The following is a 17,562-nucleotide window of genomic DNA, read 5'->3' as shown; positions in this document are numbered from 1 at the left end:
CCCACCGCCCCGTGTCTTACCAGAGGCTGCTGTCCTGCTGATAGTGTATAACCCACCACCCCGTGTCTTACCAGAGGCTGCTGTCCTGCTGATAGTGTATAACCCACCACCCCGTGTCTTACCAGAGGCTGCTGTCCTGCTGATAGAGTGTATAACCCACCACCCCGTGTCTTACCAGAGGCTGCTGTCCTGCTGATAGAGTGTATAACCAGCCAGCTGTATGTTCTGAATGTCGTCGTTCAGCCACGACTCGGTGAAACATAAGATATTAGTTTTTAATGTCCCGTTGGTAGGATAAACGTGCTTTCAGTTCGTCCCATGTATTTTCCAGTGATTGGACATTAGCTAGCAGGACGGAAGTTAAAGGCAGATTAGTCACTCGTCGCCTGATCCTCATGAGGCACCTTGATCTTTTTCCGTGAAATCTGTTTCCTTCTCCAGCGAATGACGGGGATCTGGGCCTGGTCGGGTGTCTGTAGTATATTTGATTTGATATATCCCTCCCGTCCGACTCATTGAATATTTTATTTTTGTCTAATCTGAGGTGATTAATCGCAGATCTGATGTTCAGAAGCTCTTTTTGTCGGTCATAAGAGACGCTAGCAGCAGCAACATTATGTACAAAACAAGTTACGAACAACGCGAAAAAACAAACAAAATGGCGTGGTTGGTTAAGAGCCTATAGGACGGCAGCCCTCCGGCTGGCGCTGCTTCTTGACACAATGGCCGCTTAACCCAGAAGCCGAACCAACGTGTTGGAGGAAACACCTGGCGACAGTGTCAGCGTGCATGCGCTCGGTCCGTCACAGGAGTCGCTAAAGCGCGATGGGACAAGGACATCCCTGCTGCCCAAACCCTCCTCTAACCAATTTTGCGCCGTCCCATGAGTCTCCCGGTTGCCGCAGAGCCTGGACTCCAACCAGGATCTTTAGTGACACAGCTACCAACTGCGATGCCTCAGACCACTGCGCCACTTGAGTGGCCCCATTTTCTGGTCTAATGAAACCAAGATTGAACTCTTTGGCCTGAATGCCAAGTGTCACGTCTGGAGGAAACCTGGCACCATCTCTGCGGTGAAGCATGGTGGTGGCCGACATTCAGAGACTTGTCAGGATTGAGGGAAAGATTAACAGAGCGAAGTAGAGATCCTTGATGAAAACCTGCTCCAGAGCGCTCAGGACCTCAGACTGGGGTGAAGGTTCACCTTCCAACAGGACAACAACCCTAAGCACACAGCCAAGACACAGCAGCAGTGGCTTTGGGACAAGTCTCTGAATGTCCTTGAGTGGCCCAGCCAGAGCCCGGACTTGAACCCAATCGAACATCTCTGGAGACCTGAAAATAGCTGTGCAGCAACGCTCCCCATCCAACCTGACAGAGCTTGAAAAGATCTGCAGAGAAGAATGGGAGAAACTCCCCAAATACAGGTGTGCCAAGCTTGTAGCGTCATACCCAAGAAGACTGGAGGCTGTAATCGCTGCCAAAGGTGCTTCAACAAAGTACTGAGTAAAGGGTCTGAATACTTACTGAAATATTTCATTTTTTTATTTTTAATACATTTCCAAAAAGTTTTCATCTGTTTTTGCTTTGTCATTATGGGGTATTGTGATGTCATTATGGGGTATTGTGATGTCATTATGGGGTATTGTGTGTAGATCGATGAGGGGGGGGAAATGTAATCGATTTTATAACAAGGCTGTAACGTAACAAAATGAGGAAAAAGACAAGGGGTCTGAATACTTTCCGAATGCCTTGTTATTAGCATGGTGTTGGTCCACATATCAGCGTGGTCAATAAATCCTACTCAACAACTTGTGTGCATTGTTTCAGATAGAGAGGTGTTCATTCATTCAGACAGGATGCTAACATCAGGTGATCCAGTGGACATCATTCTCCAGTCTATATCATCTGTTTTATGATCCTCCACTCTACCATAGCCATATTAACGTTGCCAGTTCTCCTCCTAGTATGATTCACTGTAATCTCAACATTACACAACTGTGAAAGGTCTCTCATTTGCAATAACACCAAAACCTTTCAATCTCTCCTTTTACAGTTGTTTAATCTTGCGATGTTAAACTGCTCTCTTACCCCTCTCGTCCAGGCGCCACTCCCCCTATCGGACGCTGGAGCCCGTGCGTCCGCCTGTGGTCCCTAACGACTATGTCCCCAGCCCCACACGCAGCATGGCCCAGCAGGAGAGTCCTGTTCTCACCACTTCAGTTAACCAGCGGACACACACCTACAGGTACCCCTCCTCTCTCTGTTCTACAGGTACCCCTCCTCTCTCTGTTCTACAGGTACCCCTCCTCTCTCTGTTCTACAGGTACCCCTCCTCTCTCTCTGTTCTACAGGTACCCCTCCTCTCTCTCTGTTCTACAGGTACCCCTCCTCTCTCTCTGTTCTACAGGTACCCCTCCTCTCTCTGTTCTACAGGTACCCCTCCTCTCTCTGTTCTACAGGTACCCCTCCTCTCTCTGTTCTACAGGTACCCCTCCTCTCTCTGTTCTACAGGTACCCCTCCTCTCTCTGTTCTACAGGTACCCCTCCTCTCTCTGTTCTACAGGTACCCCTCCTCTCTCTGTTCTACAGGTACCCCTCCTCTCTCTGTTCTACAGGTACCCCTCCTCTCTCTGTTCTACAGGTACCCCTCCTCTCTCTGTTCTACAGGTACCCCTCCTCTCTCTGTTCTACAGGTACCCCACCTCTCTCTCTGTTCTACAGGTACCCCTCCTCTCTCTCTGTTCTACAGGTACCCCACCTCTCTCTCTGTTCTACAGGTACCCCTCCTCTCTCTGTTCTACAGGTACCCCACCTCTCTCTCTGTTCTACAGGTACCCCTCCTCTCTCTCTGTTCTACAGGTACCCCTCCTCTCTCTGTTCTACAGGTACCCCTCCTCTCTCTGTTCTACAGGTACCCCTCCTCTCTCTCTGTTCTACAGGTACCCCTCCTCTCTCTCTGTTCTACAGGTACCCCTCCTCTCTCTGTTCTACAGGTACCCCTCCTCTCTCTGTTCTACAGGTACCCCTCCTCTCTCTGTTCTACAGGTACCCCTCCTCTCTCTGTTCTACAGGTACCCCTCCTCTCTCTGTTCTACAGGTACCCCTCCTCTCTCTCTGTTCTACAGGTACCCCTCCTCTCTCTGTTCTACAGGTACCCCTCCTCTCTCTGTTCTACAGGTACCCCTCCTCTCTGTGTTCTACAGGTACCCCTCCTCTCTCTGTTCTACAGGTACCCCTCCTCTCTCTCTCTCTCTGCGTTCTCTCGACTGAGACATGGTTATAGATGTGATCATAGGCCACTAAAAGCTGTTGAGGCCTTATCCGTTAGTTACTACTCTCATTAATTGTTGTATGTAACCTTTATTTAACTAGGCAAGTCAGTTGAGAACAAATTCTTATTTACAATGACGGCCAAACCCAGACGACGCTGGGCCAATTGTGCGCCGCCCTGTGGGACTCCCAATCACGGCCGGATGTGATACTGCCTGGATTCGAACCAGGAACTGTAGTGATGCCTCTTGCACTGAGATGCTGCGCCTTAGACCGCTGTATTTTATGGTGCTACATAATAAATAGATTTATAGCCCTCGGGAGCCCATTCTGCATTCTTCTCATCTTGCTGAGGAGAACGTAGGACCTCTTCTCAAAAACATGGTCCTTGGAGCAGGATTGCAACACCCGATGTATTGTTCAAAGGCAACTGTTGAATGGCACCGTCCAGGAGGATCTTGTGGAATATGCTCGACCTGTCCTGCTGTGTGATGGACGACTACTGAGCCATGAAGAAGTGCTGACTGGCTGCTACAATCACTTTTTCCAGCCTTTCAACAGAAACCTGAACCACTGAGTGCTCTGAGACCAGAAAGACTCCTGCCTCATCTATTCCTCAGGAACTCTTTTCTTTTTCTCTCCGTTTTTCTTTTGAAGTGACTTCACTGCTGAGTTTATATAAGATGGCCCGCACCCCCCCCCCCCCCCCCCCCCAGTCTTGGGCTGTGTATCAAATGGCACCCTCTTCTCTATGTAGTGCACTACGTTTGACCTGGGCCCATAGAGGCTCTGGTCTAAAGTAGTGCACTATATAGGGAATAGGGTGCCATTTGGGACTCAAGTCTCTGTCTCCTGCTGTATGCTGTGTCAGCCTTTTCAGTACTCTCCAGAGGGCAGCAGCCAACCTGCTCAGAGAGCTTTAGGAGCTCGGAGAATTCACTGGAAAGAAATGGAGATTAGGTTTTTGTCATCTGTTATAGTGCATGGGTCTCAAGTCCACCCACACAGTCAGTCTTGATATGTGGCTGTTCCAACTATGCCTTGGACCGGAGGAGAGCGTGCAGTGCCATATTACCGCCTATCCCCATCTGCCTCGGAGAGAATTGTGTCACTGAACATCTTGAACAGACGACTAATGCAGTGGTGTTAGAAGCTTAGTGAATCCTACCCTGTAGAGAAGCTGTTGAGGACTTATCCTCCTGACTGCAGACAAAGCTGAATCCCAGCCGCGAGCCTACCAGAGCTAAATGCCTTCCATGCTCGCTTCGAGGTAAGCAACACTGAATCATGCATGAGAGCACCAGCTGTTCCGGACGACTGTGTGATCACGCTCTCTGTAGCCGATGTGAGTAAGACCGTTACACAGGACGAGTACTGACCAGCTGGCAAGTGTCTTCACTGACATTTTTCAACCTGTTCCTGACCCAGTCTGCAATACCTACATGTTTCAAGCAGACCACCATAGTCCCTGTGCCCAAGAACACCAAGGTAACTGCCTAAATGACTATCACCCCGTAGCACTCACATCTGTAGCCATGAAATTCTTTGAAAGCCATGGCTCACATCAACACCATCATCCCAGAAACCCTAGACCCACTCCAATTCGCATACCGCCCCAACAGATCCACAGATGACGCAATCTATATTGCACTTCACACTGGCGTTTCCCACCTGGACAAAAGAGAATGCTGTTTATTGACTACAGCTCAGCGTTCAACACCATAGTGCCCTCCAAGCTCATAACTAAACTAAGGACCCTGGGCTGCCTCAACGACGCAGTTCATTAGTCAATAAGGTCTAGTCAATGCTAGCTACCTCAACGACGCAGTTCATTAGTCAATAAGGTCTAGTCAATGCTAGCTACCTCAACGACGCAGTTCATTAGTCAATAAGGTCTAGTCAATGCTAGCTACCTCAACGACGCAGTTCATTAGTCAATAAGGTCTAGTCAATGCTAGCTACCTCAACGACGCAGTTCATTAGTCAATAAGGTCTAGTCAATGCTAGCTACCTCAACGATGCAGTTCATTAGTCAATAAGGTCTAGTCAATGCTAGCTGCCTCAACGATGCAGTTCATTAGTCAATAAGGTCTAGTCAATGCTAGCTACCTCAACGACGCAGTTCATTAGTCAATAAGGTCTAGTCAATGCTAGCTGCCTCAACGACGCAGTTCATTAGTCAATAAGGTCTAGTCAATGCTAGCTACCTCAACGACGCAGTTCATTAGTCAATAAGGTCTAGTCAATGCTAGCTGCCTCAACGACGCAGTTCATTAGTCAATCAGGTCTAGTCAATGCTAGCTACCTCAACGACGCAGTTCATTAGTCAATAAGGTCTAGTCAATGCTAGCTGCCTCAACGATGCAGTTCATTAGTCAATAAGGTCTAGTCAATGCTAGCTACCTCAACGACGCAGTTCATTAGTCAATAAGGTCTAGTCAATGCTAGCTACCTCAACGATGCAGTTCATTAGTCAATAAGGTCTAGTCAATGCTAGCTGCCTCAACGATGCAGTTCATTAGTCAATAAGGTCTAGTCAATGCTAGCTACCTCAACGATGCAGTTCATTAGTCAATCAGGTCTAGTCAATGCTAGCTGCCTCAACGACGCAGTTCATTAGTCAATAACAATCAGGTCTACTAGGCACTAGAAGCAATAAGAGGTAGTATGTATAGTACTAAATCAAATCAAAGTTTATTTGTCACGTGCACAGAATACAACAGGTGTAGGTAGACCTTACAGTGAATTGCTGACTTACAGACTCTAACCAATAGTGCAAAAAATGTATTAGGTGAACAATAGGGAAGTAAAGAAGTAAAAAGACAGTGAAAAATAACAGTAGCGAGGCTATATACAGTAGAGAGGCTATAAAAGGACACTAATCCCGATGCTACATAGTAGTATTGTCTGGTGACTAGCTAGAGTCAGTTGTTATGCCTGTTATGTGAGCCCTGTCCTGTCCTCTCTTATCCCTGTAGTGGCAGCAGTGTTCTGTGTGGCTGTAATGTGTTTTAATCAGCAGTGTGTCTATAATGTGTGTGTTATGCAGCAGTGGAGGCAGTCACCCCAGCAGCAGTGGAGGCAGTCACCCCAGCAGCAGTGGAGGCAGTCACCCCAGCAGCAGTGGAGGCAGTCACCCCAGCAGCAGTGGAGGCAGTCACCCCAGCAGCAGTGGAGGCAGTCACCCCAGCAGCAGTGGAGGCAGTCACCCCAGCAGCAGTGGAGAGAACAGTGGGAGTGGCTCTGTAGGAGGACCCATCGTTGTGCCAACAGCCTCTCCACCAGGCAGCTTCCCAGGTAACACACAGGAAAGGTACTTCTCTATGGTCACCGAGCTACAGCACGGTCACTTCTCTATGGTCACCTAGCTACAGCACGGTCACACACCACACCGGAGTTTTGGATTTTCATTTCCTAAGGAGTTTGTTAAGGCTAAAAAACCAAAGCTCTTGTTAGAGCAGGTAGAAAGGTAAGAATGGATCTCTCCCAGTGCCCACAGCACAGCAGCGGTGTCGATCTGTATGTCCAGGGTTAACCCTCCTTCACCAAAACTCAAAGACAAAGCTCTGTTAGAGCAGGTAGAAAGGTAAGAATGGATCCCTCCCAGTGCCCACAGCACAGCAGCGGTGTCGATCTGTATGTCCAGGGTTAACCCTCCTTCACCAAAACTCAAAGACAAAGCTCTGTTAGAGCAGGTAGAAAGGTAAGAATGGATCCCTCCCAGTGCCCACAGCACAGCAGCGGTGTCGCTCTGTATGTCCAACACCCTGTTAACCCTCCTTCACCAAAACCCAAAGACAAAGCTCTGTTAGAGCAGGTAGAAAGGTAAGAAGGGATCCCTCCCAGTGCCCACAGCACAGCAGCGGTGTCGCTCTGTATGTCCAACACCCTGTTAACCCTCCTTCACCAAAACCAAAGACAATCTGCTTTATCGTTTGGTTCTCGCTGTCTCCCTTCCCTGTCCTTTATTTGTCTCCTTTACTCCCTCCTCCGCTGGTGGGGCTACAGGGACCTCTCCTCCTGCTACCCAGTCCCCACCTGACCGCGCCCCTAACACTGAGGCCCAATCGGCTGAGGCTGTAGCCGAGGCCCCTCTTCCCGCCCAATACCCTCTCTCTGCTGCAGCCATCTCGGCGGAAGGTGAGTGTCCCACCCCCCTCCTCACCCCTTTGTCCCACATCGCCCTCTCTCCCCTCGTCCCCCCCCCATCACTCCCTTCTCACCCTTCTGTCCCCTTGTTCCCCATCACCATCACTCCCTCCTCCCCCCTTTGTCCCACATCACCCTCTCTCCCCTCGTCCCCCCCCATCACTCCCTCCTCCCCCCTTTGTCCCACATCACCCTCTCTCCCCTCGTCCCCCCCATCACTCCCTCCTCCCCCCTTTGTCCCACATCGCCCTCTCTCCCCTCGTCCCCCCCATCACTCCCTCCTCCCCCCTTTGTCCCACATCGCCCTCTCTCCCCTCGTCCCCCCATCACTCCCTCACCCCATCACCCCCTCCTCACCCTTTCAGGAGCATCCTTTGTTCCTGGAGCTCAAACCCATCCTTTTCCATTAAGTAGTGTTTTTTTTTCATTCTCAGTATGCCACAGAGACGGGACCGCTGGGTTGAAACAATGTTGTCTCTCAATAGAGCTGTAATTTAGTTTCATGTCTTCCTTCAGAAACAGCAGGTTTATAATGGCTCCCCTGCTGACTGTGGTGTTGTACCAGTGTGGGCCCAGCATGAGGTCCTAAGTGACAGTAATTAGTAGCACTAGACTGTGTTACTCTAGAGTACCCCCTGCTGGGCCCAGCTAGCTGGTGCAAGGGGTCTGGATCATCAGTCTGGGCCTGTCCATTGCTTGTCTCACATAGTATAGTACTGTTGAGAATACTGATTCACTCTCTGCGGTGGGTAGGGAGTGAACTACGGCCCGACTTAGGTATCTGTGGAGACCGGGTAGGTATCTGTGGAGACCGGGTAGGTATCTGTGGGTTGGTATCTGTGGAGACCGAGTAGGTATCTGTGGAGACCGAGTAGGTATCTGTGGAGACCGAGTAGGTATCTGTGGAGACCGAGTAGGTATCTGTGGAGACCGAGTAGGTATCTGTGGAGACCGAGTAGGTATCTGTGGAGACCGAGTAGGTATCTGTGGGTTGGTATCTGTGGAGACCGAGTAGGTATCTGTGGAGACCGAGTAGGTATCTGTGGAGATATGGTGTGTATTATATAAAAAAGAGGAGGTGGGGAGAGAGGAAGACAGATTAATGAATTACAGTGTTACTCTAATAGTCTCTGTTCATCACAATTACATAGCAGTGTCTCCTAACCAGCCTTGGGCCTCCAGGTTATCTTATTAAGAGCGGGTGACGGGACTGGCTTCCTCTCTCACATCAAAACATACCTGCAGACGAGAGACAGAAGGAGATAGAGAGAGCGTGATTAAGCTTTGTTGTTTTGTATTCTAACACGGTCAGTCATCATAATCATCAGGAGGTGAAATGTAAAACTGACCTTGGATCATTAACACTGCTGTTAATGCTGGGCCCTCTGTGTCAGCCAGTTCAGATGCGGGAGGGGCTTCACCAACACAGCTGATATAACCTAGAGGATTTAGGGAGAAGGGGGATGAAGTGAAGGAGAGAGACTGTTTTGAGAAAATAAGGTAGTTAAAGAGACTGTGTTCAACAGGAATCTGTGTAGTCTCACCTGGTGTCCACAGAGTTCTTTATGCTGAAAAACAGATTCATGAGGACAAATCATAGAAGAGGGCGAGGAACGAGATTGGATATTTTAGCTGAACAATAGACAATTCTTTAGTGAAGTTTGAATAGTCTAACAGCCGAGCTAGATGTGAAACTCCCCTCCCCAACTTGCAACAAATAATGTGTTTCAACCTTTCTGAGGCACTGCATCTCAGTGCAAGAGGCATTACTACAGTCCCTGGTTCGAATACAGGCTGAATCACATCCGACTGTGATTGGGAGTGCCATAGGGAAGCGCACAATTGGCCCAGCATCATCCGGGGTCGGCCTTCATTGTAAATAATAATTTGTTCTTACCTGACCTGCCTGGATAAATAAAGGTTACATTTTTAAAAACAACTGGCGGCAACCGCAGCGCAATCAATAGGAGTTGAACAGTGGCTGGTGCTGAACATATAGCTAACTTGTTATGCAAGTGTTGCACAGCAACAGATGGAGAAAGCCTACACCAGTCGAGCAATTCATTTCAACTTGACTTTTCAAACAACAAGAGTTTGGAGTCTATTTCTTCGGAGCCTAGACCTATATCAACTAACTTACCTGGCTGATGCAGGTTCGATTCCCGTCCCGGCCAGGCCTACCGGGAGACCCATGAGGTGGCTTTTGGTTTTAATTTAGAATCCTCCAATCCTCTATATGTAATTATTGGAGTCACGTCATATTTTTTGTTATACTATAGGCCTACCGTAGGTGACATGAGTCTCACTAGTGTTGAGTAATGTGGTGCAGGTCTTTATTTAAAGAGTTTATTGAAGTTAGAAGCAATAGCCTACAACTATTTTAGCACCGTTTCACGCTGCTCTGAGACAAGCATGGGGACTGGTCTTGATGCGATTATTTTCACTTAATCTCCGTTTGGGTTTTGGTTAGACTAGAATTAGAAAATTAGGGTGCAGAAATGTTATGCTCTTAGTGTAACCCTTTATTTAACTAGGCAAGTCGGTTAAGAACAAATTCTTATTTACAAGGACCGTCTACTCCTTCCTCCCCGTCGGGGAATTGAACCCCGGTCTCCCGCGTGCCCGCATTCTCTAGTACAGCCATTATTGAAGGTACTTGAGGTCACTGAGAAATTCTGAATATGGCCTGCTCTCCCTTATGTAAGGAATTAGGCACTTTCCCATGTTTACTTGTCAGACTGCACAGTAGCCTAATAAACACATTCAGGTGGCTTATCTTTAAATGCTTCATTATCCAAATGTAAAAGCATGTACTGTATTTCATCAACAGCATCTTTTATGCTTTCGTTAATAAAATAATGATAAAAATACAGATGTTGATTTAGTTATGGATCCATAACGAATTACTATGGGAATAAATATCACTGAATTACATAAATATTGGAACAAAGTTGTCTAATGAAGGCAAACGTTGTATACTAGAAAATACTATTTCAAACACACATGGTCACATTGTGCTGCGTCATTATGGCTATTAGCAGGGCTTTTTAAATATTATTTTGGCCTTTATTCAGATTACTTCTAGAAACACAGATCTACACCCTAACACTTCTAGAAACACAGATCTACACCCTAACACACTTCTAGAAACACAGATCTACACCCTAACACACTTCTAGAAACACAGATCTACACCCCAACACACTTCTAGAAACACAGATCTACACCCCAACACACTTCTAGAAACACAGATCTACACCCCAACACACTTCTAGAAACACAGATCTACACCCTAACACTTCTAGAAACACAGATCTACACCCTAACACTTCTAGAAACACAGATCTACACCCTAACACTTCTAGAAACACAGATCTACACCCCAACACACTTCTAGAAACACAGATCTACACCCTAACACACTTCTAGAAACACAGATCTACACCCTAACACTTCTAGAAACACAGATCTACACCCTAACACACTTCTAGAAACACAGATCTACACCCTAACACACTTCTAGAAACACAGATCTACACCCTAACACACTTCTAGAAACACAGATCTACACCCCAACACACTTCTAGAAACACAGATCTACACCCTAACACACTTCTAGAAACACAGATCTACACCCCAACACACTTCTAGAAACACAGATCTACACCCTAACACACTTCTAGAAACACAGATCTACACCCTAACACACTTCTAGAAACACAGATCTACACCCTAACACACTTCTAGAAACACAGATCTACACCCTAACACACTTCTAGAAACACAGATCTACACCCTAACACTTCTAGAAACACAGATCTACACCCTAACACACTTCTAGAAACACAGATCTACACCCTAACACTTCTAGAAACACAGATCTACACCCTAACACACTTCTAGAAACACAGATCTACACCCTAACACACTTCTAGAAACACAGATCTACACCCTAACACACTTCTAGAAACACAGATCTACACCCCAACACACTTCTAGAAACACAGATCTACACCCTAACACACTTCTAGAAACACAGATCTACACCCCAACACACTTCTAGAAACACAGATCTACACCCCAACACACTTCTAGAAACACAGATCTACACCCTAACACACTTCTAGAAACACAGATCTACACCCTAACACACTTCTAGAAACACAGATCTACACCCCAACACACTTCTAGAAACACAGATCTACGCCCTAACACACTTCTAGAAACACAGATCTACACCCTAACACACTTCTAGAAACACAGATCTACACCCTAACACACTTCTAGAAACACAGATCTACACCCTAACACACTTCTAGAAACACAGATCTACACCCTAACACTTCTAGAAACACAGATCTACACCCTAACACACTTCTAGAAACACAGATCTACACCCTAACACTTCTAGAAACACAGATCTACACCCTAACACACTTCTAGAAACACAGATCTACACCCCAACACACTTCTAGAAACACAGATCTACACCCTAATACAGATCTACACCCCAACACACTTCTAGAAACACAGATCTACACCCTAACACACTTCTAGAAACACAGATCTACACCCTAACACTTCTAGAAACACAGATCTACACCCTAACACACTTCTAGAAACACAGATCTACACCCTAACACACTTCTAGAAACACAGATCTACACCCTAACACACTTCTAGAAACACAGATCTACACCCCAACACACTTCTAGAAACACAGATCTACACCCCAACACACTTCTAGAAACACAGATCTACACCCTAACACACTTCTAGAAACACAGATCTACACCCTAACACACTTCTAGAAACACAGATCTACACCCTAACACACTTCTAGAAACACAGATCTACACCCTAACACACTTCTAGAAACACAGATCTACACCCTAACACACTTCTAGAAACACAGATCTACACCCTAACACACTTCTAGAAACACAGATCTACACCCTAACACACTTCTAGAAACACAGATCTACACCCTAACACACTTCTAGAAACACAGATCTACACCCTAATACAGATCTACACCCTAACACACTTCTAGAAACACAGATCTACACCCTAACACACTTCTAGAAACACAGATCTACACCCTAACACACTTCTAGAAACACAGATCTACACCCTAACACACTTCTAGAAACACAGATCTACACCCTAACACACTTCTAGAAACACAGATCTACACGCTAACACACTTCTAGAAACACAGATCTACGCCCTAACACACTTCTAGAAACACAGATCTACACCCTAATACAGATCTACACCCTAACACACTTCTAGAAACACAGATCTACACCCTAACACACTTCTAGAAACACAGATCTACACCCTAACACACTTCTAGAAACACAGATCTACACGCTAACACACTTCTAGAAACACAGATCTACGCCCTAACACACTTCTAGAAACACAGATCTACACCCCAATACAGATCTACACCCTAACACACTTCTAGAAACACAGATCTACACCCTAACACACTTCTAGAAACACAGATCTACACCCTAACACACTTCTAGAAACACAGATCTACACGCTAACACACTTCTAGAAACACAGATCTACACCCTAACACACTTCTAGAAACACAGATCTACACCCTAACACACTTCTAGAAACACAGATCTACACCCTAACACACTTCTAGAAACACAGATCTACACCCTAACACACTTCTAGAAACACAGATCTACACCCTAACACACTTCTAGAAACACAGATCTACACCCTAACACACTTCTAGAAACACAGATCTACACCCTAACACACTTCTAGAAACACAGATCTACACCCTAACACACTTCTAGAAACACAGATCTACACCCTAACACACTTCTAGAAACACAGATCTACACCCTAACACACTTCTAGAAACACAGATCTACACCCTAACACACTTCTAGAAACACAGATCTACACCCTAACACACTTCTAGAAACACAGATCTACACCCTAACACACTTCTAGAAACACAGATCTACACCCCAACACACTTCTAGAAACACAGATCTACACCCTAACACACTTCTAGAAACACAGATCTACACCCTAACACACTTCTAGAAACACAGATCTACACCCTAACACACTTCTAGAAACACAGATCTACACCCCAACACACTTCTAGAAACACAGATCTACACCCTAACACACTTCTAGAAACACAGATCTACACCCTAACACACTTCTAGAAACACAGCTCTACACCCCAACACACTTCTAGAAACACAGATCTACACCCTAACACACTTCTAGAAACACAGATCTACACCCCAACACACTTCTAGAAACACAGCTCTACACCCCAACACACTTCTAGAAACACAGATCTACACCCCAACACACTTCTAGAAACACAGATCTACACCCTAACACACTTCTAGAAACACAGATCTACACCCCAACACACTTCTAGAAACACAGATCTACACCCCAACACACTTCTAGAAACACAGATCTACACCCTAACACACTTCTAGAAACACAGATCTACACCCTAACACACTTCTAGAAACACAGCTCTACACCCCAACACACTTCTAGAAACACAGATCTACACCCTAACACACTTCTAGAAACACAGATCTACACCCCAACACACTTCTAGAAACACAGATCTACACCCCAACACACTTCTAGAAACACAGATCTACACCCCAACACACTTCTAGAAACACAGATCTACACCCTAACACACTTCTAGAAACACAGATCTACACCCCAACACACTTCTAGAAACACAGATCTACACCCTAACACACTTCTAGAAACACAGATCTACACGCTAACACACTTCTAGAAACACAGATCTACACCCCAACACACTTCTAGAAACACAGATCTACACCCTAACACACTTCTAGAAACACAGATCTACACCCTAACACACTTCTAGAAACACAGATCTACACCCCAACACACTTCTAGAAACACAGATCTACACCCTAACACACTTCTAGAAACACAGATCTACACCCCAACACACTTCTAGAAACACAGATCTACACCCCAACACACTTCTAGAAACACAGATCTACACCCCAACACACTTCTAGAAACACAGATCTACACCCTAACACACTTCTAGAAACACAGATCTACACCCCAACACACTTCTAGAAACACAGATCTACACCCCAACACACTTCTAGAAACACAGATCTACACCCTAACACACTTCTAGAAACACAGATCTACACCCTAACACACTTCTAGAAACACAGATCTACACCCCAACACACTTCTAGAAACACAGATCTACACCCCAACACACTTCTAGAAACACAGATCTACACCCTAACACACTTCTAGAAACACAGATCTACACCCTAACACACTTCTAGAAACACAGATCTACACCCTAACACACTTCTAGAAACACAGATCTACACCCTAACACACTTCTAGAAACACAGATCTACACCCTAACACTTCTAGAAACACAGATCTACACCCTAACACACTTCTAGAAACACAGATCTACACCCTAACACACTTCTAGAAACACAGATCTACACCCCAACACACTTCTAGAAACACAGATCTACACCCCAACACACTTCTAGAAACACAGATCTACACCCCAACACACTTCTAGAAACACAGATCTACACCCTAACACACTTCTAGAAACACAGATCTACACCCTAACACACTTCTAGAAACACAGATCTACACCCTAACACACTTCTAGAAACACAGATCTACACCCTAACACACTTCTAGAAACACAGATCTACACCCTAACACACTTCTAGAAACACAGATCTACACCCTAACACACTTCTAGAAACACAGATCTACACCCTAACACACTTCTAGAAACACAGATCTACACCCTAACACACTTCTAGAAACACAGATCTACACCCTAATACAGATCTACACCCTAACACACTTCTAGAAACACAGATCTACACCCTAACACACTTCTAGAAACACAGATCTACACCCTAACACACTTCTAGAAACACAGATCTACACCCTAACACACTTCTAGAAACACAGATCTACACCCTAACACACTTCTAGAAACACAGATCTACACCCTAATACAGATCTACACCCTAACACACTTCTAGAAACACAGATCTACACCCTAACACACTTCTAGAAACACAGATCTACACCCTAACACACTTCTAGAAACACAGATCTACACCCTAACACACTTCTAGAAACACAGATCTACACCCTAACACACTTCTAGAAACACAGATCTACACGCTAACACACTTCTAGAAACACAGATCTACGCCCTAACACACTTCTAGAAACACAGATCTACACCCTAATACAGATCTACACCCTAACACACTTCTAGAAACACAGATCTACACCCTAACACACTTCTAGAAACACAGATCTACACCCTAACACACTTCTAGAAACACAGATCTACACGCTAACACACTTCTAGAAACACAGATCTACGCCCTAACACACTTCTAGAAACACAGATCTACACCCCAATACAGATCTACACCCTAACACACTTCTAGAAACACAGATCTACACCCTAACACACTTCTAGAAACACAGATCTACACCCTAACACACTTCTAGAAACACAGATCTACACCCTAACACACTTCTAGAAACACAGATCTACACCCTAACACACTTCTAGAAACACAGATCTACACCCTAACACACTTCTAGAAACACAGATCTACACCCCAACACACTTCTAGAAACACAGATCTACACCCTAACACACTTCTAGAAACACAGATCTACACCCTAACACACTTCTAGAAACACAGATCTACACCCTAACACACTTCTAGAAACACAGATCTACACCCCAACACACTTCTAGAAACACAGATCTACACCCTAACACACTTCTAGAAACACAGATCTACACCCTAACACACTTCTAGAAACACAGCTCTACACCCCAACACACTTCTAGAAACACAGATCTACACCCTAACACACTTCTAGAAACACAGATCTACACCCCAACACACTTCTAGAAACACAGCTCTACACCCCAACACACTTCTAGAAACACAGATCTACACCCCAACACACTTCTAGAAACACAGATCTACACCCTAACACACTTCTAGAAACACAGATCTACACCCCAACACACTTCTAGAAACACAGATCTACACCCCAACACACTTCTAGAAACACAGATCTACACCCTAACACACTTCTAGAAACACAGATCTACACCCTAACACACTTCTAGAAACACAGCTCTACACCCCAACACACTTCTAGAAACACAGATCTACACCCTAACACACTTCTAGAAACACAGATCTACACCCCAACACACTTCTAGAAACACAGATCTACACCCCAACACACTTCTAGAAACACAGATCTACACCCCAACACACTTCTAGAAACACAGATCTACACCCTAACACACTTCTAGAAACACAGATCTACACCCCAACACACTTCTAGAAACACAGATCTACACCCTAACACACTTCTAGAAACACAGATCTACACGCTAACACACTTCTAGAAACACAGATCTACACCCCAACACACTTCTAGAAACACAGATCTACACCCTAACACACTTCTAGAAACACAGATCTACACCCTAACACACTTCTAGAAACACAGATCTACACCCCAACACACTTCTAGAAACACAGATCTACACCCTAACACACTTCTAGAAACACAGATCTACACCCCAACACACTTCTAGAAACACAGATCTACACCCCAACACACTTCTAGAAACACAGATCTACACCCCAACACACTTCTAGAAACACAGATCTACACCCTAACACACTTCTAGAAACACAGATCTACACCCCAACACACTTCTAGAAACACAGATCTACACCCCAACACACTTCTAGAAACACAGATCTACACCCTAACACACTTCTAGAAACACAGATCTACACCCTAACACACTTCTAGAAACACAGATCTACACCCCAACACACTTCTAGAAACACAGATCTACACCCCAACACACTTCTAGAAACACAGATCTACACCCTAACACACTTCTAGAAACACAGATCTACACCCCAACACACTTCTAGAAACACAGATCTACACCCTAACACACTTCTAGAAACACAGATCTACACCCTAACACACTTCTAGAAACACAGATCTACACCCCAA

The 17,562-nt window shown here is 45.5% G+C and overlaps 1 protein-coding gene across 8 annotated transcripts in view; it reads left to right on the top strand.

Moving 5' to 3' along the window:
- The window catches only part of LOC139546200 (abl interactor 2-like), a 100,205-nt gene that overhangs the window by 37,743 nt on the left and 44,900 nt on the right, over positions 1-17,562 (top strand). For 5 of the 8 annotated variants that reach the window (XM_071354305.1, XM_071354306.1, XM_071354307.1 and 2 more), the window contains 3 exons: positions 2,105-2,248; positions 6,323-6,570; positions 7,282-7,413. In XM_071354305.1, coding sequence (XP_071210406.1) covers positions 2,105-2,248; positions 6,323-6,570; positions 7,282-7,413 — 524 coding nt within the window. The remainder of the gene's footprint in view (positions 1-2,104; positions 2,249-6,322; positions 6,571-7,281; positions 7,414-17,562) is intronic. The other 3 variants (XM_071354308.1, XM_071354310.1, XM_071354304.1) reach the window with 2 other exon arrangements.

The sequence above is a fragment of the Salvelinus alpinus genome, chromosome 20 (assembly GCF_045679555.1).
Source record: "Salvelinus alpinus chromosome 20, SLU_Salpinus.1, whole genome shotgun sequence".
Classification (NCBI taxonomy): Eukaryota; Metazoa; Chordata; class Actinopteri; order Salmoniformes; family Salmonidae; genus Salvelinus; species Salvelinus alpinus.
Note: the sequence above shows the minus strand (reverse complement) of the source record. Positions and strands in the feature narration are given on the sequence as shown.